The sequence below is a fragment of the Astyanax mexicanus genome, chromosome 1 (assembly GCF_023375975.1).
Source record: "Astyanax mexicanus isolate ESR-SI-001 chromosome 1, AstMex3_surface, whole genome shotgun sequence".
NCBI classification, from domain to species: Eukaryota; Metazoa; Chordata; class Actinopteri; order Characiformes; family Acestrorhamphidae; genus Astyanax; species Astyanax mexicanus.
Window position 1 is genome coordinate 64,731,997 of NC_064408.1, and position 21,810 is coordinate 64,753,806.

The window sequence follows — 21,810 nt, forward strand, 5'->3', positions numbered from 1 at the left end:
AAATACAAGAATTTTATCAGATTTGTAAAATAGGCAATGATCCAGAATGTCATAATACTATTAACACTAATGACGCACTCCAAATATCTCCATATATTCAGGATTAAAGTAAAATAAATGATACTGGACAGATATAATATGTCTCTAGTAGATATATAATAAGAAAATGTGAACAGTGTGAATTTTTCTTTTGCTAAAAACAGCAAAAAAAAAGTAGTACCCTGATGTGATAATAATGGGAAGCTGAGGTGGCACCATATTTCAGGGTGTAATCGTTCACAATAACTCAAAAATGTTGGCGATATTATTAAGCACGATACAATGTGATACACCCCTGCTGTAAATATACGGAAAACAAAACACACCAAAATATTGTTTTAGTTTCACAAATACACTACTGCAATAAAATACATGTTGTATATAGTAGTATTTAGTAGAAATGTAATAAAATATAGTTTCAAAGATTCAATAGAATAAAAAAAACAACTATTGGTAAATATCTATTTTATAACTTACCAAGACCTCGACTTTGAATAAAATAAAAAAATATAATAATCAAATAATAATAATTATTATGTAACAAAACATAAAATGTAACAAAAATATAATGTGATGCACAAAAAAAAACTATCATAATGCATCTGCTTTCAAAACAAAACACTGCTAAGGATTCATGGTACTGTTTTAAAAATGAAGACAATATTGCGTAAGATTTAAATAATGCACACCAGCCCCTATTCTAGCATGACAGTGATTATATTGTATTATATTTACATTTTCACATTCTGTTTAACTTTTTTCCGAGTGGATTTTTTTTGTAAAGTGTGTTTATGATGAGGTATTTTCATTAAATCCTGATTAAATAAAATTATTTAGTCTCACAGTGAAGCGGTCTTTGCAGGCTACTGTAAGTAAGACCATTAATAAGATTACATCTTAAAATATTTTAATAATGGTACTATAATAATATCTAGATCCTATTATGGCTAAACCTACAGTGACCTATGATCCAGCACTGGATAATGTAACCTTAGTGTGAGACCTGCACTAAATTACACACTTTGTGTACTTGCTGAACTTGATGGTATGATAAGTTAACTGCCCATTTACTGGCCACAAACACACGCGCACAAACAAGTGCAAAGTTAGCGTGCCATATGGTTTGCGTGTCTGTGTGTAATTGTGTGTACCAGAAGGGGTGTGTGAGGCAGATTTTGGGGCTCCATGCTTGGCAGCGTATGAGGCAGCTAATGGAGGAGGTTGATAATCGTGCTTGCGTGTCTTTCTGTCTTTTCGCTCCACTCATTCTTCTTCCTACTTTCTGCCTTAGTTTTTCTCTTCAGCCTCATTTACTGTCACTGCACTGCTGGCCGCCGGCCCGTTTAACAGCCTGAGTGCTTGCAGACAGCCTAAAATGATGAAGTGCTATACGAACGAGTGCCATATGAAGTGCGATCAGAAATCTTATATGAGATACGAAAGCTAATGGTAATGCATTGCTTATAGATGATACCATCCAGAAATGGCAGCGGAGGGTCAAAAAAAGGTCTTGCGCACTGCTGTAACAGCTCATTCAAAAAGTGTTTGGGGCCACGAGCTGGGCCACTTGCCAATTAAACAGGGTATGGACCTCAAAGTATTAACATCTGGCTTCGTGATCACAGCAAGCCTGAAAGCATTGTAGTTTGTGTAACTAGAAAGGACTGTGACTGTTAAAGTGTTCACAAGTGTGGGAAAGCTATATCATTGCAAGTTTATGGCAGATTATATACTGCTGAATATTTATCCCTCACCAGCCAGTTCAGTCATTTCCAAATACAACTCTGTCATCAATAAGTTTACATACAATCATACATCTACCACCAATAGTGTAAACCAAGACAAACATTTCCATTACTACATTTTGTACACATTTTTTGATTCATAGCTTATGTCCACAGGTGATGCTATTTTGCCAAGCACACATAGGCTAATCTGTCTTCCATATACTTGTATGTACGATAGAGGGGGTAATTTAAAGTGTAGGTTAATTTTAGATTGAGAAGTAGGTTAAGTTTAGGTGCAGACTGATGTGTACATTTTTAAATAAATGATTAATTTTAGCCGGAGGTGTAGATTAGGTGTATTGTTTAAAATGTAGGTTAACCCTCCTATTATGTTCATTTTCTTAGGAACAGCAATGCTGTTTTCGGGTCATATTGAACTGGTACATGTTTAACCATCCAAAAGATGTCTAAAACAAACAAAAAAATTCTAACAAGCATTATAAATATTTCATTACTATCTCCAAATCGTAAATATTCTATCAATATTTAGTGCAATGATGTTCCTTACCTCTAACAGGTAATGGTTCAATTAGGGTTATTAACAAACTTCTCATAAAAAAAATACATGTTCATTTTTTTATGTTTCACTACTATGTTACTTTAAAAAAAAAAAACAATATAAAAAAAAAATAGTTCTACATAACATTGGAACATAGCATTGCAGTTTAGTTTTTTCATATTCATTTTCATATATGTTGATTACACTAATTAAGGCAAGCAGAAGAAGTTTTATGCTGAAACAATACTTTTAACTATTTTTCCTAGATCTTCTTTCCTAGATTAAATAGCATTTTTATTTATTATTACTTTTATCACATTCAAGTTATTTCTGTCACCATTGTGGATTTTTCTTTCATTAACAGTGCAGGACCAACAATTTTGTCCACATGTGTATGATGTTCATAGCTTTGATTTACAGGTTGGACTCATAATACCATCATGCTGACCTAAAGGCTCTCTAAGGGTAAATAAAAAAAAGGTTAACAATGTGTCTGCTATCAAATGTCGCTTTGTTCTTGCACTACAATCCCAGTTAATTCCAGCCTGCTTTTCTCCAGTTCTTTACTCCAGTTTTATTTTCAGCGAAAAGGAACGAACGGCGAGTTTCGGCCAGCTGGCTTCTGTCAGCTTTTTTTCTTCGAGGCAGGACGAGGCATTTGGAAACCGGCAGGATGGAGATGGAGACCGGCAGGATGAGCCATTTATCATTCAATCCTCTATGCGAAGATCATATAAAAACATAATATTGAAAAACTGGAGTCTGGAATGTATTCCAGTGAACCACACGGCCCCTGTCCACGTGTCACCCAACGTACAAATACAGACAGACAGTCAGCCATTAGTATGCTGTCTAGTCACTTATTCATCTTTCAGAGAAGACAATTCCTCTAATAGATTCTCTATTTGACTACATTCCTCTCTCTATCGGAACTAAGCAAGTATGTCAGAAAAGACCATGATTCTGAGGAAACGGTCACCAAACAACATTCTCTCCATTACTGCAAGCCTTCCACTTCGTCATTACTCTTCTATAAGATACATATTAACAAAAACTCACCAAAACCTGTTGTTTTTATTATGTGAATTGAAAAACAGTTCTATTAAAGGCTGGATTATGTTTATCTTTATGACCAAGATGTGTTGTTCCTCACTTTCAGCATGTATCAAAGCTGAAAATGTATCAAACACAAAAAATCAGATTTTCTATTATAATCTTTTTTCCCCCTACTAAAAATCAAACTACAGACAAGATAAGAAATGGTTAAAAACTAGGTTTTTATATATATATATATATATATATATATATATATATATATATATATATATATATATATACTGTATATCTGTTTGGTGTTTAGTCGCTTTGGGTTGAGTTGACTCATTGAGTGAATCAATGATTTAAATATTGTTTTCATGCTCACGCGTTTATATTACATTCTAACCTCCTGTACACACACTGTGGAGAAACTCACACACTGACGGAAACTGAATTTATACTTCAGAATGCGAGTCTGTGACTGAAAACTGAGAAATAACACCCTAAACGAGTCACAGAAGAAACTTTGAAGGAAATATTATTATTGTTTTCTACAATTAATCACAGATTCTCACTGAAGAGCAATGATGCTGCACATTTTAGAAGCGGTATAATTTGTTTCTAGCTAAATATATTCTTTATCCTACTGGGTGTTTGTGTCGAAAGTGCTGGAACTCGGTACGAGCTCAGTCTTTGGACTGTTTAGAAAATATGTACGTGTTAGTCTGTGAGAGGCGCCGGTAACCCAGGTAAGACAGAGTAACACAGCAGAAATGAGTAGCGTTTTCGGTTATTTTAGATTAAAAAGATAAAATATCTGTATTGTGACGGCACCCCTGGGGATAGGGGCGTGGCCACCGTGACCCAGCAGTCAGAAGGTACACAGAGAGACATACACAGGGAATGCGTAAACTCAAAACATACCTTCATTTAAGTTCAAATGCCCTGCTGTAATTCGAAGTAACCTAATTAATCCTGAAAATCGTTGAACATTTTAAGGATAAACCTATCACAGGGCATCTCACGAAAACAATATTATCAGGATATATTGCGAACAATAATGATGACATTATAATACTGTGATTCTGCGCTATTCGATATATTGCTAGACAATACTTCATGGCATCTGAAGGTGGTTACTGAAGAAGATACTCCTAAATAAACAAATGCCAGGATTTGCACTACGTATTTATTGGTGTTAGTTTCAAAGAAATTTGACGACCAATATTTTTCACACAGTGACTTTGATATGTCAAATTGGGGTTTGAGTCTTAGGGAGTTAAGAGCTCCAATGTTTTAATAAAAAAAATCATATTTGACTCCACTTAAACTATACGATATATCGCAATACTGATATGTTGTCCCACCCTTACATAAACAAGGCATTAAAATAGCCCAGATATATATACACTTTAACTCTCAATCTGTGTCTGTTTGGTTTTTGCAAAAACAAAAAAAATACATCACTAACTATATTAGCACACGCAGTTTAGCGACAGAAACAACGCTCAGGCCACAACTGATCCCAAGGGTTTTTGGCTCAAGAAATTCATCATTTTCTAAGGAGGCTCTGTCCTCTACTTTCATTCCTTTTCACCCACATTCCTTCCTTAGACATATTTCCTTATACACCTTTTCTTTTCCTAACTGCAGTGCTCTCCACCACCAGCACCCCCACCCTCCCCCCTTCCCTCCAGCTGGGTCATTCAGCACATTTCTCGTGCTGCAGATTTGCTGCCGTGGCACTTTCTGCTGCCCCGGGGCCGCTATTTTTAGCCCAACACCGCACATCTACATCACAAAAGGAAACACGGGACAGGCCAGCGCATGTGTGTGTGTGTATATATACTATATATATATATATATATATATATATATATATATATATATATATATATATATATATATATATATACTGTATATATGTGTGTGTGTATGTGTGTTAAGGGAGTAAGGGATTGTGGGTTTTAGGCACAGAGGATTGGTTTAAAGATAGAAGGGTACTGTGATAAAGCAGCCCAGTCCGGCTTAAAAGGGCACACTTCAAAGGCTGGGTCTGGCACGGATGTTTGATATTTTGGTGTTATTAAGAGGATGAACGGGCATTTTGGGGCGAATGAGGGTCAGGCTGTCTGCAGGGGTCGGAAGGGGGTGCAGGATTTGGCCGGGTGTGATTTTTTTTTTTCTGATGAGGCTTTGAAGATGAAGGGGCTGAGCGAGCTCAGCTGTGGACTTCCTGCACAGAGCTGTAGCTGATGAGGAAGACCAGGATACAGACAGTGAGCCCGAGATGCCCAGAAAACCTGCAGATGGTTACACACACACACGGACAAAGCTTTTGCACATATGCAGGAAATCAGCCGCAGACGTGCATACGCAAGTACCAGGTCATACACACAAATGCACAGGAAAGGGCTTCTGAAAACTAAACCAGCCTTTCAAATTTATACATCCACACTGAGCTTAGAAGAATACCTTCATTCCCTTCTCAAACTGTGCCAAGTTTCTCTTACTCTGCTTTAGGCCCCTTCTCTCTCTCCCTCACAAACACTGCAGATCAAAAGCATGAAAGAAAACATTCAGATTTAAAACTTTTTTAGTACACAGAAATCCTTATGAAGATTGAAGGTCAACTTCAGTTTAATCATGTGTTATAACTATGTAATAACACAATAACATTCTGTGCAATTGTAACAACAGTAATTGTTGTAGGCTACAGGTGATCTGTTTTCTGCTCCAGATACAAGACAGTAGTAGTTAGTAGCATAATGACCTACATATATAAACTTTTTCAAGTTTTAATGCTTGTGGCTACACAATTTACATTTTTTTATTTTGATTCCTAAGGCATTTTCACACCAGCACTATTTGGTTCGGATTCATTTGTACCCCTAGTGAAAACAGTATTCGCACTCGTGCAGTTCCAAACTAACACCATAAGAGCAGTTTACTTATCGTGAGAACACCCGATCCAGTCTCGATCCAACCTAGTTATCAAATATACTCCTTTTGTTTGAGCTAAACTGCTGATAAAGCACAGTTTAATCTGATACATTAGGTAGATTACCACTAATTATTACAGCTATGAACAAATTCTGTGTCTGTTCCATGCTGTTTAAACACACGATTTGTGCTGCATTCACTACTCACAGCCGCACGACTCTGTTTACTACAAACACTACTGTTCCTGAAAGCACAGCGTTTCAGCGTTCAGTGTTAAAGCAGCTTAACACGGCACAGATATTCGCGCTGGAACACAGAATCTTCAGAATCAGACTTCTGCGCCAGACAGCTCGGATCAATCAGAAGAGACAACATGCTTGTGTGTGTTTTTTTGTAGCCCATTTTGATTGCGTTTTGATTTATGCCTGTGTGAAACCAAACCAAATGGAGGGAGAAAACACTACAAGTAAACGTACAAATCAACTAATCTGGACCAACCAGAAACCAACTACAGGTGTGAAAACAGCAATAGATGCTTGAAGATTGGGACGTTGACAAAAAAAAAATAAAAATCAATAGACCTGCCAACAAGTATGCTTTTTGCGTAATGGATACAAATTTTGACCTCTTAGTAATATGTACACATATATTATAGAATTTTGTAAAGAACTGTCCACAGAATATTTTTAGAGATTTGTATCTTTTATGGTGGTGTGTCAACAGAGCAAGAAGCCACAAAGATTCCTTCCAATATCCATAACCAGTAATCCTTATTAAAATACTACTGTCATTATTTCTTACATCTTGCAAAATAGTTTTAAAATGTATTAGAGCCTTTAAAATTAGATACTTGAGGCAGATAGCTTACTAGTCCTAACCAATCACAGCATTTCAAGGTGTAAAAAGCAAAAAACTGAAACAATCAAACAAACAAACAAACAAACAAAAACTGAATACTATGCAAATTAAGTGTACTACTGTTCTGTTGGTCTGTCTTTGACACATGCACACATACTGTACATACCCCCGCAGGGAAAACATGCACTTATCAAACCTATCAAGCATAATCTTTATATCTGATATGGACTGGCTTACACATCTGCTGAACTGACTGAACTGACTGTTTGATGCACAGGCCAATAGGAAGAGTGCTACACCACACCACAAGACACAAGACCTATGACCCGCTAGCTACAGGTGACCATGGACGTTAACGCTTCCCCTGTGGCTGACCATATGGATGGGGCACCCCAACAGAGTGGACACGATGACCTGTGACCTCTTTTACTGGTTTCCTTTGGGTTACTGGAGACATTTGTAACTTTGAAGCATGAATCAAAATAAACAGAGCACTACTAATGGCACTAAAAGCATATTATATCATTCTGACAGTCCGTTAAACAATTCAGCTCTAGTAAATGTAACAGCTAACACACACACACAGATACACACACACACACCATCGCCACATGTCTTCGAAACAGTAACTTTTTAAAAGAAGGAAAACAGTTCCTAAATGTTTATGTAGCAAAAAGCTTTTCAAAGTAATTCTGGAGAATTTCTACTGGTCAGTTTTTTTTTTTGTGAACTGTTCATGCTACATAAAGAGCAGCTGCAGTTTTCAAAATGGTGCAAGAAAACATGAACAAGGACTTCCGATGGCCTACAGTGACTTTGACTTTGTGCAGCTTCTGGCACTGACGTCAGAGCTAAATGAATGTGTAGGTCTTGGGAAAGGTGAAGGAAAAACCTGCAGTGTGCAACACCACTGTGACGTCACTGTCAAGCAAAACCCAGCACATAGAAGAGTGCGTGTGTGTGAGTGTGTGTGTGCTTGTAAGACTTACGTGGAGGGGGTGGGATGACAGAGGGAGTGGTGCTGATGGGGAAAGGGGGAAAAGGGGGAGGAGGTATATTAAGAGGAAGGAAAGGATGCGGCTTGGTGGATTGGAACTCAGCATCCGAGGACTGCACCTGCAACACACACGCACACACACACATTCACACACGAACAACTTTTATACAACAATACTGCATTATTTCAAAGTAGTGCTGGGCGATTTTCACAATTAATTCAGTTAATTCGAATTACAGTTTTTAAATGGAGTAATCACACTTTCACAAACAGACATTTTATCTTTTAAATCTAAAATATCCGAAAACGCTCCTGATTTCTAAAGTGTTTATCCGTCTTACCTTACCGGTTACAGGTGCCTCCCACAGACTGATGCGCACATATTTTCTAACCATTCCACTCAATTCGAAGACTGAGCTCATACTGAAAACTGCTCCAGCACTTTCCACACAAACGCACGGTGTGATAAAGCATATATTTAGATAGAAAAAAAAAATCTACCATTTATAAAAACTGCAGAGTCATCGCTCTTCGGTGAGGATCCGTGATTAATTGCGGAAAACAATAATAATCACTCCTTCAAAGTTTCTTCTGTGACTCGTTTAGTGCGTTTTTTCTCAATTTTCAGTCACAGATTTGTATTCTGAAGTACTAACATGGATTATATATATATATATTTTTTTTTTTCTTCACAAGTAAACCTAGTTTTAAATCATTTCATCTGTCATTTGTAGTTAGATTTTTAGTAGGGGAAAAAAAACAATTGTAATTGATTTTTTTTTTTTTTGTGAAAAAAAAATATATATATATATTTTAGGCCATAATCGCCCAGCACTATTTCAAAGCAATGGCTCCCACAATTTTTCTCTCTCTATTACATTCTATCTCTTACTCACTCACTCACTCACACACTCACTCACTCACTCACTCACACCAACGTTTGTGTCATTTTCTTCTGCACGTCTTCGCCCTTCCACGCGGCTTATGGTTCCTGTCTGTCCTGGAGTGACGTTGATGGAGGTGTCTGTCTTCCTGCACTCGTGCACAAACACACACACACACACACACACACACAGACATTATGTTTATTTGAGATGCAGAGAGAAAACAGGGATGCAAAGCATGAGTAAACATTGAAGGCTCCACCCTTTACAGGACTGATCACCAGGTACTAGAAATGTTTGACTGAATGTTATAATTGCTCAGTGGGTTCCCACTGATTAGAGCACTAGCCAGACCCTATGTTCTTAGGTCATTTATTGCATTGAGTTTTGCTTTACACAGAAGAATTAAATGATTAAATTGAAATTAAACACAAACTTCCTAGTGATACTGTCTCCTGACTTAAACATATTACAATGCAGCACTGTATATTAACTGTGCTAAATGTTAAATGTGTGCAGAAGTGTGTTCTATACAGAATATTTTAACCTATTTTCACTTTAACTAGGGGATGCCCAAACTTCAGCAGAAAACTGCACAGTAGCTATTTAACAAGTTTAATTAGCTAATTGTCTCCTCGGGTCATGAAAAGAAGGGATTCCTTTACTCTGTAAAGCCTTAATAATTAAATAATTAAAATAGCAACACTGAATACTTTATGTTAATTCATCTCTTTTCACCTCTGGGAGTACGTGAGAGAACGGCCCATACATCTTCTCTCCATCTGCATGCCAGCAGGTTCCCACTTACAAGATGCTCTGCTCAGCATTAGAATTAGAAAAGGCCAGGCTAATGCACGAAAAATACATTTAAATGTAACAAAACTTTCTGAACATGTACTCAAGCTCTGGTTCTGTCAAATGCAGAGTGATGATGCATTTCTAAGGAGAAACTGGTTCAGGAACTGGGAAACAGCAGTGCCCGATTATGATGATAGATTTTAGCTGTTTTTTCTTGAAATTTCTTCTTAATCATTTTTTGGTCTTTATTCTCGGAAAAGCCAATCAATATTTGCTATATTCCCAATAAAACGCTTATGGTAAGATTTGTGTTATTTGCTGGATATTATCAATAATGTGCCAGTGTAACATAATTGGCTAGCCTAACACGCTTGGAGAAGAATAGAACTGACAATTCTGTAGATTAAGTTACAGAAGTTACAGGTAACTTTGTCCACTTTTTTTCATGTCAAATGAATTGCCACTGCCTAATTTTGAGCATTGGGCAACTTGGAGTACATGGTATTTTTCCACACATCAGTTTAATAAACATAATGTATTATAGACTCCCCAGTGATGAAACACACTCAATCCCTCCATAATACACATCATACTCATTCATGCAGTCTTCTACAAGAAAGCATAGTGTATGCATGAAAAGTTGTACAACACACACACACACAGTCTGACCCAGCCACACATAAATTAAACACTAACCTATTTCAGTCACTAAGACTTTATCAAGTATAACAGACCACATCAATATTGCATTCACCTCTACACAAAACCCAGAAACACACAGAACTGACCTAGTGCTCACCACCCACTGCAGTCTCTCTCTCTCTCTCTCTCTCTCTCTCTCTCTCTCTGTTTCTCTCTCTCTCTGTTTATCTCTCTCTCTCTCTCTGTTTCTCTCTCTCTCTCTCTATTTCTCTCTCTATCTCTGTTTCTCTCTCTATCTCTGTTTCTCTCTCTCTCTCACACACACACACACACACACACACACACTCAAAATAAAAGGGCTTAATCTGGTCATAAACTGAAGTCACGTAAAACTAACTGCTCAATTTCTTACACTTTTTCCTTAAGAAGTATCAAGTTGTTGAGCAATCTGAAATCAGCTTTGTGGTTTCTGACACTGTGAAAAATGATCTTATCCATAAAAAGGGATATAAGTACGTCACAAAGCTATATCAAAAGCAGCAGCCTTCTTGAAGTCTTTTTGCCCGTTTTCCAGATTTTACAGATATAAATGCTTTTAACTTGGTAATTGTGTTTGTCTGAGAGAGGGCCAGAGATAAAGAGACAGCCAGTGAGTGAGAGAGAGATCCATAGATGGAAACAATAGAACAGAAGGAGAATGGCTGAATAAGGAGTAAAAGAAAGAGGGATGAGACAGGAAAGAGTGATGCACACAAATATGGCAGGAGTTCAAGGCCACAGCCAAATGTCATTATCCCAGAGACAGATCTGCACTTAAAGTGAAACAAATGAAATATACAATAAATATCTTTTACCTAGTCTGACTTTATTGATCCACACACAATGAGCATTTTTCCTTTTTGTTGCCAACCCTGTGAATCTCTAAAAGGTAGCAAGTCATTACTAGGATTTTAACCCACAGCTTTCCGTTTGCTGGTTTAAGTTTCTTACTACTAAGCTAGAAGTAAGGCTGTAAGTTTCTAACGGCAATGATTAAACTAAATGCTTTAACCTCCCTGCTGCTCACACACTGTGACATCATTCAGAGAGGGAACACTAACCATGCAATCACGTTCCCAGCACTTTAACTATCCTGAATCCCATTTAGATGCATTGTGAACATCACGCCAGCGGGATAAAAAGAAAGATTGAATTCAAAGACAGACATGCAGCACATACCTGGTGGAAGAATCAAGTACAGAGGGGCAATTACCACGATCATAATTCACCTACAGAGAGAAAGACAGGAAATGAAAAAAGAGATAGCAGAAATAGAAAAGAGAAGGAGAGAGATTGAGAGAGAGAGAGAGAAATTACTGTAAATGTTTGTGTGTATATTAGATTGCTGAAGAAGGACAGGCTTAAAGATGATGAAGTACCATGGTTTTGCTGGAGGAGCCCAAAGTCATGACCTCCAGACTCATGCGCATTCTCCTCTGTTTGTCACAGTACACCTTCCAGGTGTCCTCACCAAAGCCATAATTAAAATAGTCAGACAGATCCGCACCTGGGCATGACACACACACACACACACACACACACACACACACACAAAGAAACACAAACAAACAAAGACAACAAGGTCGTAAAATGACATCATTACCAAGACACTAAACCTAGTCCTGGATTATGGAGAGGAATTAGTGCCAAACTGTAAAAGCAAACGCTACTGTGAAAAAATGTAAATGCAATCCACAAAATGCATTGATTTTCCACACTAACATGCCAAAAATGCCAAAAATAAATGTAAAACCACAATTACACTATTAGATTTCACTGCACTTAATCTCTGCACTTGACTGTAAAATCAACACACACAAATTTTAACGAGGGGGCTGTGAATGTCTAAAAGCAAATTACAACGCACATGATTGAATTTTGTCTAGGGGTAGCATGGTATTCTTTCCAAAATGAAATGTAATCACTGTCCAATCAGAAACCACTACTGAAATTGGGGCTGGACTGAGAAACCAGTCAGAGACAAGCACTCATAGCTGTACTTTAAACCAGAGAAAATGTATTTTGCGACAGGATATAAGACAGGAAATAAACACTCTAATTCTATAAATGAAGGCTGCACAGTTGCAGGTGACTGCATGCTTTTCAAAGAGTGGATTTTAACACAGGCTCGGTTCTCACACTTGAAGCATTTTCACACTGGCCTTTTTTTACATTTTTTTTTCTTGTTTGTTTTGTTTTGCGCTTGAATACCGCACTGCTCCTAGACAAAATGCAATCCTGTGCATTGTGATTTGCTTTTGAACATATGCAGGCACCACACATAGAAATACAATGCAGTTGAGCTGATTGAATTTTGAGGAGGTTTGTGTGTAATTCTGACACAAATTCAGTGTTTGGTTTTGAAAATGTAAATGTGCGTGTATTGTTTTTTAATAGGGAGATCAAGTGCAGTGAAATGCAATAAAACAGTGGTTTTGCATTCAAATTGGCAGATATTCTGCATGGTAGAGAGGAAAAGCAATTGAAAGGGAAAAAAAAATAGTCCAGAACTAGGCTAAATTACCGTAAGTATTTCATTAAACCAAAGATAAGAAACCATTAACCATGCACTGAAGCCTACAAACAGTTCTTTGAGATGTCATGATTCCATACAGAACCACCACTTAACTAAAGAAACTTAGAAGAACTCTTTAAATAATGTAAATCCCAACATTTTGTCAATAGAATGAATTTGCCAAAATTGTACCATTAACATAAACTATAACTTCAAATTTGCAACAGTGGTGTGGGACTTTAAAAATAGTTTAATCTAGTAGAAAAACTTAAAAAAGGATCTTCACACTCACACATCCCTTTACAAAAAAAGAATGACATAGAAGAAGAGCTATTATGCCACATACAGAGTGAATATGTTTTTCTCTTCTTTTGTGCCCGTCAGACTCACTCGTCCTTTGAATCTAAAGTAAAATGCTGCATTAACACCCAAACAGCCACACACACCTGGCTTCCTCCAAGGCTTCTCCTCAAATGACTCCTCACCCGGCTCCAGGACAGAAGCACCACTGATGCTGCCTGAAGCGTCTAGATCCACTCCTCTGGCTTTTGTCCCAAGAGAACAAAGGGATGCACACAGGGATGACAAAAAGGAAACACACTGAAGTGAGAAGTGCTTTGCTTTGTTCAGGCACTAGTTATCATGGTCAAAACACAACATCAGGGTCACTGGAGGTGACAAAGTAGTGTATGTACATATTGGAAAAGAAAATTGTTAAAGCGTCCGTATCATAAAAAACCCAAGTTTCATCCCTGTTATTACAGTGACAGGAAAAGCAAAGCATTTATGTAAATTTACACATTAATCTTTGTCTGCTGCTGAGGAAATGTTATAGACTATGCTGCTTTCTGAATAAGCAGCAAATCGGAACAGACACACAAAACTCTTAAGGCACAAAAACAAAACATAAATGGTCATGTAAAAACAAACTAGGTCTGTAATTAGAATACATAAACCCAAACACATGCTGAGTCGTAAGATAATAGGATAAGGATATATCAGCATTTTTTAGTTTTATCTCTGATCTGCTGCATCTAAATCACATAGTGTATTACCCTAGACAATTCGTTCCATTTCTCTGTACATAAAACAAAACAAAAACTTAAGCTTAAGCTTAAGAAAAATGGGCAGCTTCTTCAGTACTACTCAGTTGGTTGTAGTAACTGGCAAAAAATAGTCTAAAGCAATTTGGATTATTTCTTTAATGAGTCTTCAAGACTAAAGATAAACATGAAATATTACCTGACGAAGTGGATCTGCTGGAGGCCTTTATGTTAAAACTGACAGGAGTGCTACTGCTACTGTAACAGGAAAATACACACATCATCATCATCATAAACAACAACATTAAATTTCTTGGGAAAGACATACTCCTAATGCTGCATGATATGAGAAAAAATGATATAGCAATTGTTGTTGCGATATTTTCCAATACTTTAAAGACCTCATTTAATTGTTTTTACATTTATTTTAAACAGTTTAGTTGTGGTCTCTAGTATGAATAAATGCTATGTGAGGGTTTTTTTTGTGAAAAAAAAGTGCTCCAGTGTTTATATATAAGCCTGATTTATTTCACTGAATTAGAGGTCTTTGAAGAAAGACAGGATTTGGGCTTTTACTCATGATTGTTCATACATGCAAACATATCGCCTTTGATATGCAGTATAGAACGCCTACCTGTCTTCGCCCCACAGTCAATTGTTTAGCTCTAAAAACTCAAAGATCAAAATCTTTTCAAAGATACAGCGTATTATATTATAAAAATATAGCACTGAGTGATCAGTGACCAGTCATATGTTGAGTTGTGCTACCTTGTCAAACCGCGTTCACACAGTGTATATTAAAGGTCTCGGTAAAATGCAGAATCAACCGGTGATCCAATTTTAACCTATAGTTACTTGCACAAGATAGTTAACGCTTACTAGTTGGTGTAAACAGAGCTGTAAACTGACATTGTTGGCTCTGCAGCAGCCTGGCTTTAGCTCTGTCTGTGGGCGGACCCGAGCCAAGATAGGTGAGGCCATGAATTTCCTGTATCTTTACTGAGATCTACTGTATTTCACCAAGAACATGAAAAAGTGGATTTTAGCAGAAGGAGACCTTTAATAATATTTAACAGAAATAATATGCCTTTAGTAGTTTTGTCACTGAAAATGGGAAGTGTGATTTTTTTCTTTTGTGACATGCCCACATTGCAATGATGATGCTGAAATTATACATTGCGCAGCCATATATACCATAGTATAAGATAGATTCTTCTTACGACAAGTCTACAGCTGTCTACTGCAGACTGTTCGATTATTCTATTTAACTCCTAGTACAACTCTAAGTGGCCACTCACATGCTTTGGCTGCTACCCCTTTTGATGTTGCCGATGGTAACACACACTTCGTCATCATCGTCACTGTCTGAGTCAGTCTCTTCATCACCTTCCTTCGTAACAAGAGAAAACAAGTGTTAAATTTGTGGCAAATTAGCTTAACTAGTGGAAAAAATTCACTGTTTTGCTAAAAACATCAAAACATAAGCACCTGGCTGGCTGTCCCATTGACATCTTCCACTTCTCCGACCAGCGCACTGGGGAAAGAAATCAGAACAGACCAGAGATTAAATGAAAACCATAAATTAGACATATTTTTTCTAAATTGATATTGTATTTTTCATTTATTCATCTAAATTCAGTCTAGTGCTACACAAAGAAACAGAAACATACAATAAGATACTATAAAATAAAAGGTTGGCAAATGTTTTGTTCCACAGCTTGTAAGCATGTAAAACTAGTCCCTTCACTTCATTTGGGTTTAGTGTACAGCCATCAGCTTAATATTGTGTAGGTTCTTCACCACCAAAACAGCTCTGATCCATTAAGATGTGGACTTCATGAAACAGTCAGTGTTAACTGCAGCAGTTTCTGTAACAGTGGCATTTCCCTAACATGCATAATTAAGGCTTGGGTTCCCATGACCTGTAAAAGTTCTCACCCCTGTTAGGTGCTGAGTACTTCATAGACCTGCTATTTTGCAAAAGTTCTGACCCATGTGATGAATTTATAGCCATCACATTTTTGCTCACTTATACTTATACTTTCATTTTTAAGATTAACAAACACATTTTAATATCAGACAAATATAACATAAGTAAATACAAAAAGCTGTTTTTAAATTATAATTTCAATTACTAAGGGAAAAACATCTATTCAAACCAACCTGACCCTGTGTGAAAAAGTATTTGCCTCTAAACCTAATGACTTAGTTGTGCCACACTTGAGGGCAACAGCTGCAATTAAGTGTTAGCCAAAACTGGTAGCGAGTCTTTGACATGAATTTTGGCCCACTTGGAAGTTTTCAGCCATATTGGAGGGTTTTCAAGCACAAACCTTCTGTTTAAGATCATGCCACAGCATCTCAATCAGACTTTGACTAGGCCACTCCAAAACCTTCATTTTAAAGCCATTCAGGTGGACCTGTTTGTGTGCTTCGGATCATTGTCCTGCTGCAGAACCCAAGTACATCTGATCTTAAGGTCACTGATAACCAGACATTCTCCTTCAGGATTTTCTGGTACAGAGCATAATTCATGGTTCCATCAAGTACAGAAAATTGTCCAGATCCTGAAGCAGCAAAGCAGTCTCAGCTCATCATCACACTACCACCACCATGTTTTATGATACATTTGTCTCACCAGTCCACATAATATTTACTTTTTCATGGGGGGTGTCAGGTTTGATTGGATGGCTTTTTCCCTAAATGAAATAATCATTTAAAAACTGTTTGTTGTATTGCTTGAGAATGTTGGTATTGTCTGATATGTGACAAAAAAATATGTGTGACAAAAAAAGCAAAGGCAAAAAAATCTATGAGGCAACTAATATTTTACAGCACTGCATATCCCACACCTTGACAGCAATCATTGTCACAAGATTATCAGTGCAATTCAATTCATTTCGCCTCAACGGTTTAAAATGTTCTAGCTGATGTAAACAGAGGAAAGAAGCAGATGGCCGAGCCTGCAGAGCATTTCAGCCAAGCCTTTGTGTTTTCTGTAGGGAATCTAAATCAAGTCAGCACATTTATCAAAGTCTTCAAGCTCTGATAATAGGTGTCCTAGAGCAAAAAAGACGCTACACTGTGCTGACTTTCAAAAGTGAGATTGCCAAGACAAGAGAAGCCTGTGTTCCGCGAGATGTTTGATGTATGTCAAGTGCTGGGTGAATGCACTGAAAGCTAAAGACAGCTTTCAGTGCACTGAAAGCTAAAGACAGATGGAGAATATGGAGGTGAGGCTACAGCTTGGAGAGCAGTTTGGAGCTACTTACTACCTTTCAGAGCAGCCTGTGCATCTATACCCAATCTAACCCTACTAAATACAACTATATGTTTCATTACCATCATCATCTTTATTGTCATAAACAGTTTGGTGGATTACCTTTCTGTAATGCCACAGACTGGAGTGAGATGCTTGCAGTAAAAATAAATTAGGAGAGACTTTAATAATCAGAGCTGAACCAACAAATGTGATCTGAGTACAAGCGGAAGTCAAAACCAGAAATAAGCCTAACCAAACACATTAGAGCCAAAACACAGTGCAAAAGGTATAAACAAAAGACAAAAAATAAGGGTCAAAGCAGGTCAAAAAACATCCGGGAGAACTAACAAAAGGGCAAGACAACATCAGAGACAAAAGTCAAAAATAGGTCATACACGTAAATAGACAAACAAAGAAATAACGCTCAGTATGCAGATGAAAAAACAGGGGCAGCACTTCACGACTTGTATACATACATGGAAAAACACCTGAAATTAATCAAAACACCGGTGATGCTGATCTAACAATTAGGTGCTGATTGGCTGGTTGAAACACATGAAAGGTTCATTCTGGGAGTTGGATGTTTGTGAAGGTGGAAAAGTCTGTAGAGGTATTGTAAAGAGTGGCACTTACATGTCCGGCTTCAGCAGCAAAAGCCCAGATTCTATAAGGTTTATAAGATAATGGCCAATTAGTAAGCAAACTGATCATAAAGCATTACTTCAGTGGAAGCCTCATTTGATTCCCAGTATCAAATGTGTACTGGGACATATATGAGTACACACCATATCGGGGGATCAGCTTTCACATACCAAGCTTCATCAGCAGATCCCTACATCAGGACTCTTTAACCCATTGACACCATTGAGCTGAAAAGTGAAATTTGCACTTCAAGCATCTTTAGGTATCTTTAAGCTCGAATGACACTCGAATGAAAGTTATGCTGTGAAATCCATGAGAAACACAGCATCCAGCTAAGGAAACTATAATGACTAATACAACAGTGCTTACCCATGATCTAATCAGCAAACAACATTAAGTGCATCGAAGCGATGACAAGCCACTGAGGCTGAGGCTGATATGTGTGGAGTTGCATGTATAAGCATGATTAAATTGCCTCTTCTAGAACTGCAGCTAAACAAGCCTTTCTGATTAAACACTGTAAGTGGACCATGATAGTGGTCAGCACAGAAAAGAAAATGAAGCCAGAACCTGAGACTGAGATTATATTTTTTGCATTATTTTTGCGCATTATGTGACACTAGTAAGGAATAGGGGTGTCGCCATGTGTTCTTTCTAATTCAGCAAAGTATGAGTACTAAGCTAAGTAACCAACAGAACTGTTCCTAACAAAAAAAAACAGATTTCTCTCCTGAAAACTGTTTATTTGTGTAAGTAAAGAGGTTCAGTTTATTTACGGTAAGCTTATATTTTAAAATTTCCACTAAGGCTGGGTGCAGCAGGATTAGCATTAGCGGCTAGCGCTAGAAATGCCACACAACAGCTGTTGTTCCCAGGGTGATATTAGCTACCTGTTCGTCCCACATAGTTTGTTTTAACATGGTAAACACAGAAACTACAGTCTGACATACTCGACTCTAAAAGGCGGAAGAGCTAGTGCTAATACTGCTAATGCTAATACTGCTCTAGTCTCGGTGCAGAAAAAACTTTACTGAAACTCCTGTATAACGCTGCAATTTAGTGGGGTGGCTTTACTGATACTTACAACCTGACTGGTAGAATTCATTCATAAGACGCACCAGATTATAAGGTGCACTGACAATTTTTGGGAAAAACATTTAAGTGTGCCTTATAATGCAAAAAATACAATATACTTTGATATCCAAAAATAGCGGAACCTATTTTATTATGATATTAAAGTCATTGGAGAGTCTTATTAAAACTTTTTAGGAAAAACCTCAGGAAACAGCTTAGGAATTCCCAAAAATGTATAAGAGGGTGGGTGTCAGACTTCCCAAAACATTGCCTGATTCACAGTCACATGTGCACGTTATTGGAGTTGCCATGGTCCTATTTTTGTAAAGGGTATACATAAACAATCACTGTTTAAATAAATAAACCTCAGCCTGAAGTTTTACATGCTGTGAGGTCCACAGAGGTCGGCCTAGGTGTTCACCTACGTAATGAATAATTCAAATGACAAGTAAATGCCTCATGATATTCTTTATTGTTTGTTATTGACTGCCATCCGTGACATCAGATCTCCTGCTGACTGAGAATACAAAAAACAACATGTTAATGTGGCCTGTTAACATGCAGAACTGTTTCCGCTACACATTCAGAGCGTGATGACTTTCCTTGCTTCAGTCATCACCCAGCACTAAAAAGGAGCATTAAATGAACATGCTTCATTAGTGCGCTACAACTCTACCTAACGAGAAATAAATGTGTCAACCGCTTTTGCTCTGACTCAGTGCCCTGATCACGCACCCTTGCAAGCGGTGACTCTAATACAAATGCGACCGAGCACATCGTTAGAGCGAGAGAGGGGCCTGGAAATAACCAGTGCTCACAATGCCAGGGGCAGAAGCTGGAACACCACTGGAAGAGCACACAGAAAGTGTGTATGAGTCAACAAGAGAAAGGGATTCTCAGACGAGAAGAAAGCCTACAAGCCTACATGTATATGAGTGCGACTTACTCAACTCTGCTTATACTTAGCAGAAGTTGGGAAGAACAGGTCATGTAAATGCACATGTAGATCAGCTGGCACTGGGTTTAAAGCATGTACCTGAACACTTCAGTCTCGGTCTTCTCATCATCGTTGTCAACAGCAGGATTGGCATCATCTTCTTCGTCGTTCTCTATGAGAAATGGCCGTAGTGAGTGAGTACTCACAGCACATTGAAACACGAAAAATTGAAAACACAAACCACTCCTAACATTGTGTGATCATGTAGAAATAAAAATGTTCCATAATAATTAACTTGTCACAAGGCTTTAACAGCGACCAAATGGACAAAGCAACAGCATTTAAAACATATAGATGCAGTTTGCATACAGAGATTAGGCCTACTCTTGGAATAAATTGTATTGTGGAGTAAATTATAGTCTACAACTAGACTTAATCCTGTTCAGGAAAACTGCACCATGATACACTTAAGCAATAATACATGAGAGGGTGTGCTATAACATGTAATATTGGAACTGCTGTGGTGCGGCCGTAGGCACTACGGGTTATAGCACAAACCTTGAGTGTACTATTGTGATTATACCACAGTTCCGTTATCACTGTTTCAGGGGTGGACGATATAGCCCTAAAATAATATCACGATATTTCATGGTGTTTTTGGCGATATTAACGTGTACGATCTGATATGGCACACCCCTACTCTGTTTATTATTTTATGTTATTATTTTGAGTTAAAAAGGAGGAGAAAATATGATCTGTTTGGTAATAAAAACTCCAAGTTAAAATAGTTCCATTACTGCTCTGCTTGTAGCTGCACTGTGAGCGCTACATTGATGCTATGTTAACATGGTGGCCTCAGCCCAATTTTTTAAGATTCATTAAATAGTGCTGTCAAACATTGATATACAATTTTGCTTAAATCTGAGCAAAGCCATTTTTTTATTTATTTAACACATAGCAAAGACAAATCCCACCTGGCATTTTCAATGCTGAAATAACACTGATGTAATGGTTAAATCAATGCTGGGTTTGGTGTTGATTTTGAAAAGTGGCAACATTGTTTTAATAAACCATAGCTCACAGTCGGGATGCTCAAAATTATATGGAAAAGGAAAAATTAACAATTTTATTTTTATTATCTAAATAAAAGTTATAAGTTTATCTGAATACACTTATCTGAGAAGTAGGAACTGTACAACTACAAACAAAAAGCTTTAATTATTACAAGTGGCTAAAACTAGAAAATACTATGGTTAATAGTATTAAAAACACAACAGTAAAACTAATAGAACATGAACATACCCCTAGGTATGGTGAAGAATTGGTGCCAAATTAAGAAGCAATACTGCAATTGGAAATTAAACCATTTTTCTATCCCTCCAAACCAATTTTGAAATTGTATGGAGATAAAATGTAAATTGCTAATTGAAAATGCAAACGGTCTAGGACATTAGGTTTATTTATTTTTAAAACTTTAACATTTGCACAACCATTTAACATTAAATGTTGTTTCAAAATTAAGCAACAACAGACATTACTTCTACCATACTTCAAATTTGAAACCAGATTTCAACGTTAAAGTTCAGTTGTGCTACGTAACACATAGCTAGGACCAATATCATTGACACTACAATCTGATCTTCGGCTAGTTTTACAGACTTTTTTAAACTTCACACATCACTAATCACCTCAGAAAGGGGCTGGTAGCAGTTTAGTTTCAGCTCTGCTTGTGTCAGCAGACTAACAGATTAAACTGGCAGTGTCTGTGTGTTTTGTGAGAGTTTATCTCTGCCACATGGTGGCTGAGGACTTG

At 37.4% G+C, this 21,810-nt stretch overlaps 1 protein-coding gene across 3 annotated transcripts in view; it reads right to left on the reverse strand.

The window, feature by feature from the left end:
* fip1l1a (FIP1 like 1a (S. cerevisiae)) overlaps positions 1-21,810 on the reverse strand; it is a 52,454-nt gene that overhangs the window by 29,601 nt on the left and 1,043 nt on the right. For 2 of the 3 annotated variants that reach the window (XM_022664402.2, XM_022664401.2), the window contains exons 2-10: positions 20,097-20,169; positions 15,571-15,616; positions 15,381-15,472; positions 14,282-14,340; positions 13,486-13,584; positions 11,904-12,031; positions 11,704-11,753; positions 9,094-9,193; positions 8,154-8,280 (exon numbers count right to left, since the gene is read on the reverse strand). In XM_022664402.2, coding sequence (XP_022520123.2) covers positions 8,154-8,280; positions 9,094-9,193; positions 11,704-11,753; positions 11,904-12,031; positions 13,486-13,584; positions 14,282-14,340; positions 15,381-15,472; positions 15,571-15,616; positions 20,097-20,169 — 774 coding nt within the window. The remainder of the gene's footprint in view (positions 1-8,153; positions 8,281-9,093; positions 9,194-11,703; positions 11,754-11,903; positions 12,032-13,485; positions 13,585-14,281; positions 14,341-15,380; positions 15,473-15,570; positions 15,617-20,096; positions 20,170-21,810) is intronic. The other variant, XM_022664404.2, reaches the window with a different exon arrangement.